This window comes from Pezoporus wallicus, unplaced genomic scaffold (assembly GCF_028554395.1).
Source record: "Pezoporus wallicus isolate ANWC-B61680 ecotype Strahan unplaced genomic scaffold, APGP_CSIRO_Pwel_v1 contig_12423, whole genome shotgun sequence".
NCBI classification, from domain to species: Eukaryota; Metazoa; Chordata; class Aves; order Psittaciformes; family Psittacidae; genus Pezoporus; species Pezoporus wallicus.
The window spans coordinates 1-5,789 of NW_026641523.1; the positions used below are offsets into that span (position 1 = coordinate 1).

The window sequence follows — 5,789 nt, forward strand, 5'->3', positions numbered from 1 at the left end:
GGGGTAATGGGAGTAATGGGGTAATGGGGGCAATGGGGTAATGGGGGTACTAGGGGCAATGGGGGCAATGCGGGCAATGGGGTAATGGGGGTAATGGGGGCAATGGGGGTAATGGAAGTAATGGGGTAATGGGGGTAATGGGAGTAATGGGGTAATGGGGGCAATGGGGTAATGGGGGTAATGGGGTAATGGGAGTAATGGCGTAATGGGGGTAATGGGGTGCAATGGGGTAATGGGATAATGGTGGCAATGGGGGTAATGCAGGTGATGGGAAGCTATAATGGGAATGGGGGTAATGGGGCGTAATGGGGTAATGGGGGGCAATGAGATAATAGGGCAATGGTAGCAATGGGGGTAATGCGGGTGATGGGGGGCTATAAGGGGAATGGGCGTAATGGGGGCAATCAGAGCAATGGGGCAATGATGCTGATGCCCCGTCCCTGTGCCCCACAGAGGCGGAGCAGGGCAATGGGGCTGTGTTGGGGTACCAGGGCTGTGTTCATTGATGCTGATGCCCCGTCCTTGTGCCCCACAGAGGCGGAGCAGGGCAATGGGGCTGTGTTGGGATGCAGGGGCTGTGTTCATTGATGCTGATGCCCCGTCCTTGTGCCCCACAGAGGCGGAGCAGGGCAATGGGGCTGTGTTGGGGTACCAGGGCTGTGTTCATTGATGCTGATGCCCTGTCCCTGTGCCCCACAGAGGTGGAGAGGGCAATGGGGCTGTGTTGGGGTACCAGGGCTGTGTTCATTGATGCTGATGCCCTGTCCCCGTGTCCCCACAGAGGTGGAGCAGGGCAATGGGGCTGTGTTGGGGTACCAGGGCTGTGTTCATTGATGCTGATGCCCCGTCCCTGTGCCCCACAGAGGTGGAGCAGGGCAATGGGGCTGTGTTGGGGTACCAGGGCTGTGTTCATTGATGCTGATGCCCTGTCCCTGTGCCCCACAGAGGTGGAGCAGGGCATGGGGGTGCTCAACAGCGGCGTGGTTTACGCGCTCTGGGATTACAGCGCGGCGCTGGGGGACGAGCTCTCGTTCCGGGAGGGGGAGCCGGTGACGGTGCTGCGGCGGCAGCGCCCCGGGGACGTGGATTGGTGGTGGGGGTCCCTGTACGGGCACGAGGGCTTCGTGCCCCGCAACTACTTTGGGGTGAGTGCGGGGGGGGGGGGGGGGTGTCCCGCATCCATATGGGTGCCCCCATCCCTATCCCCTATAGGTGCTCCCATCCCTCTCCCCTATGGGTGCCCCCATCCCTATCCCCTATAGGTGCTCCCATCCCTCTCCCCTATGGGTGCCCCCATCCCTATCTCCCTATGGGTGCTTCCATCCCTATCCCCTATGGGTGCCCCCATCCCTCTCCCCTATGGGTGCCCCCATCCCTATCCCCTATGGGTTCCCCCCATCCCTATCTCCCTATGGGTGCCCCCATCCCTATCCCCTATGGGTTCCCCCCATCCCTATCCCCTATGGGTGCCCCCATCCCTATCCCCTATGGGTGCCCCCATCCCTATCCCCTGTGGGTGCCCCATCCCTATCCCCTATGTGTGCCCCCATCCCTATCCCCTATGAGTCCCCCATCCCTATCCCCTATGGGTTCCCCCCATCCCTATCTCCCTATGGGTGCCCCCATCCCTATCCCCTGTGGGTGCCCCCATCCCTATCCCCTATGGGTGCTCCCGTCCCTATCCCCTATGAGTGCCCCCATCCCTAACCGCTCTGGGTGCCCCCATCCCTATCCCCTATGGGTTCCCCCCATCCCTATCTCCCTATGGATGCCCCCATCCCTATCCCCTATGGGTGCCCCCATCCCTATCCCCTATGGGTTCCCCCCATCCCTATCTCCATATGGGTGCCCCCATCCCTATCCCCTATAGGTGCTCCCATCCCTATCCCCTATGGGTGCCCCCATCCCTATCCCCTATAGGTGCTCCCATCCCTATCCCCTATGGGTTCCCCCCATCCCTATCTCCCTATGGATGCCCCCATCCCTATCCCCTATGGGTGCCCCCATCCCTGTCCCCTATGGGTTCCCCCCATCCCGATCCCCTATGGGTTCCCCCCATCCCTATCTCCCTATGGATGCCCCCATCCCTATCCCCTATTGGTTCCCCCCATCCCTATCTCCCTATGGGTGCTCCCATCCCTATCCCCTATGGGTTCCCCCCATCCCTATCCCCTATGGGTTCCCCCATCCCTATCTCCCTATGGATGCCCCCATCCCTATCCCCTATGGGTGCCCCCATCCCTATCCCCTATGGGTTCCCCCCATCCCTATCTCCCTATGGATGCCCCCATCCCTATCCCCTATGGGTTCCCCCCATCCCTATCTCCCTATGGATGCCCCCATCCCTATCCCCTATGGGTTCCCCCCATCCCTATCTCCCTATGGGTGCCCCCATCCCTATCCCCTATGGGTGCTCCCATCCCTATCCCCTATGGGTTCCCCCCATCCCTATCTCCCTATGGGTTCCCCCCATACCTATCCCCTATGGGTTCCCCCCATCCCTATCCCCTATGGGTGCTCCCATCCCTATCTCCCTATGGGTGCCCCCATCCCTATCCCCTATGGGTGCCCCCATCCCTATCCCCTATGGGTGCCCCCATCCCTATCCCCTATGGGTTCCCCCCATCCCTATCTCCCTATGGATGCCCCCATCCCTATCCCCTATGGGTGCCCCCATCCCTATCCCCTATGGGTTCCCCCCATCCCTATCCCCTATGGGTGCCCCCATCCCTATCCCCTATGGGTGCCCCATCCCTATCCCCTATGGGTTCCCCCCATCCCTATCCCCTATGGGTTCCCCCATCCCTATCCCCTCTGGGTTCCCCCCATCCCTCTTCCCTCTGGGTTGCCCCCATCCCTACCTCCCTATGGATGCCCCCATCCCTATCCCCTATGGATGCCCCCATCCCTATCCCCTATGGGTGCCCCCATCCCTATCCCCGATGGGTTCCCCCCATCCCTATCTCCCTATGGATGCCCCATCCCTATCCCCTATGGGTTCCCCCCATCCCTATCTCCCTATATGTGCTCCCATCCCTATCCCCTATGGGTTCCCCCCATCCCTATCCCCTATGGGTTCCCCCCATCCCTATCTCCCTATGGATGCCCCCATCCCTATCCCCTATGGGTGCCCCCATCCCTATCCCCTATGGGTTCCCCCCATCCCTATCCCCTATGGGTTCCCCCCATCCCTATCTCCCTATGGGTGCTCCCATCCCTATCTCCCTAGGGATGCCCCCATCCCTATCCCCTATGGGTGCCCCCATCCCTATCCCCTATGGGTGCCCCCATCCCTATCCCCTATGGGTGTTCCCATCCCTATCCCCTATGGGTGCTCCCATCCCTATCTCCCTATGGATGCCCCCATCCCTATCCCCTATGGGTTCCCCCATCCCTATCCCCTATGGGTTCCCCCCATCCCTATCTCCCTATGGGTGCTCCCATCCCTATCCCCTATGGGTGCTCCCATCCCTATCCCCTATGGGTTCCCCCCATCCCTATCTCCCTATGAGTGCCCCCATCCCTAACCGCTCTGGGTGCCCCCATCCCTATCCCCTATGGGTGCTCCCATCCCTATCTCCCTATGGGTGCTCCCATCCCTATCCCCTATGGGTGCTCCCATCCCTATCTCCCTATGGGTGCTCCCATCCCTATCTCCTTATGGGTGCCCCCATCCCTATCCCCTATGGGTGCCCCCATCCCTATCCCCTATGGGTGTTCCCATCCCTATCCCCTATGGGTGCTCCCATCCCTATCCCCTATGGGTGCTCCCATCCCTATCCCCTATGGGTGCTCCCATCCCTATCCCCTATGGGTGCTCCCATCCCTATCCCCTATGGGTGCTCCCATCCCTATCTCCCTATGGGTGCTCCCATCCCTATCCCCTATGGGTGCTCCCATCCCTATCTCCCTATGGGTGCTCCCATCCCTATCCCCTATGGGTGCTCCCATCCCTATCTCCTTATGGGTGCCCCCATCCCTATCCCCTATGGGTGCCCCCATCCCTATCCCCTCTGGGTGCTCCCATCCCTATCCCCTATGGGTGCCCCCATCCCTATCCCCTATGGGTGCCCCCATCCCCATTTCCCCCTCTTCCCCCCCCAGCTCTTCCCCAGGCTCCGCCCCCAGCGCCGGAAGCTCTGAGGGCTCTGAAGAGGCTCCGCCCCCCCCGCGGTGACGTTTCCTCCCCTCCCCTCCCCCCCCGGGTGTTGGCAGCGGTGGCGCCCCCTGGTGGCGGCTCCTCGGGGAGTAAAAACCTTTGGCTGTGCCCGGTCTGCGCCTGCGCGGGGCGGAGGGGGTGGGGGCGGTCATTCCATGAGCCCATTTCATGATCCCCGCATCCCGTGATTGTGTGGTCACATGATCCCATCATCCCTGTGATCCCATCATTCCATGATCCTATCATTCCGTGTTCCCTGCACCCCATCATTCTATGGTCACATGATCCCATCATCCCATTGTTCCATGATCCCATCATTCCATGATCTATCATTACATGATCCCTGCGTCCCATCATCCCTGTGATCCCATCATTCCATGATCCCATCATTCCGTGTTCCCTGCACCCCATCATTCTATGGTCACATGATCCCATCATCCCATTGTTCCATGATCCCATCATTCCATGATCTATCATTACATGATCCCTGCGTCCCATCATCCCTGTGATCCCATCATTCCATGATCCCATCATTCTGTGTTCCCTGCACCCCATCATTCTGTGGTCACATGATCCCATCATCCCATTGTTCCATGATCCCATCATTCCATGATCTATCATTACATGATCCCTGTGTCCCATCATCCCTGTGATCCCATCATTCCATGATCCCATCATTCCGTGTTCCCTGCACCCCATCATTCTGTGGTCACATGATCCCATCATCCCATAAACCTGTGACCCCATCATCCCATTGTTCCCTGATCCAGTTTTTCCATGATCTATCATTACATGATCCCTGCGTCCCATCATTCCATGAGCCTATCATCCCATGAGCCCATCATCCCTGTGAGCCCATCATTCCATGATCCCATCATTCCCTCATCCCTGTGATCCCATCATTCCCTGATCCCATCATTCCCTGATCCCATTGTTCCATCATCCCTGTGATCCCATCATTCCCTGATGCCATCATCCCTGTGAGCCCCGCACCCCATCATTCTGTGATCCCATGATCCTGCCATCCCATCATTCCATGATCACATCATCCCACAAGCCTGTGATCCCATGATCCCATCATTCCATGATTCCATCATTCCATTATCCATTCCATGACTCCATGATCCCATCATCCCATGATCCCATCATTTCATGATCCCATGAATCCATGCTCCCATCATTCCATCATCCCTGTGATCCCAGCATTCCATTATCCCATCATCTCATGAACCTGTGTTCCCATGATTCCATGATTCCATGATCCCATCATCCTATGATTCCATCATCCCATTATCCATTCCATGACTCCATGTTTCCATAATCCCATGATCCCATCATTTCATGATCCCATGAATCCATGCTCCCATCATTCCATCATCCCTGTGATCCCAGCATTCCATTATCCCATCATCTCACGAACCTGTGTTCCCATGATCCCATGATTCCATGATCCCATCATCCTATGATTCCATCATCCCATTATCTATTCCATGACTCCATGTTTCCATGATCCCATGATCCCATGATTTCATGATCCCATGAATCCATGCTCCCATCATTCCATGATCTCATCATCTCATGACCCTGTGATCCCATGATTCCATGATACCATCATCTATGATCCCATCAT

General features: G+C 57.9%; 1 protein-coding gene across 1 annotated transcript; it reads left to right on the forward strand.

Annotated features, from left to right (window-relative positions):
• The first annotated feature begins 943 nt into the window (after positions 1-943).
• Positions 944-4,173, forward strand: LOC130607213 (relA-associated inhibitor-like). Its single transcript, XM_057424139.1, has 2 exons — positions 944-1,145; positions 4,105-4,173. The coding sequence occupies exons 1-2, from the start codon at positions 960-962 to the stop codon at positions 4,141-4,143; spliced, it is 225 nt and encodes a 74-aa protein (XP_057280122.1). The 5' UTR covers positions 944-959; the 3' UTR covers positions 4,144-4,173.
• The last annotated feature ends 1,616 nt before the right edge of the window (positions 4,174-5,789 follow it).

Excerpts from the sequence above, each read along its gene's own strand:
- LOC130607213 (XM_057424139.1), top strand. The coding sequence starts at position 960 with ATGGGGGTGCTCAACAGCGGCGTGGTTTACGCGCTCTGGGATTACAGC. Across the intron at positions 1,146-4,104 it reads TGCCCCGCAACTACTTTGGG|CTCTTCCCCAGGCTCCGCCC; the intron begins GTGAGTGCGGGG and ends TTCCCCCCCCAG.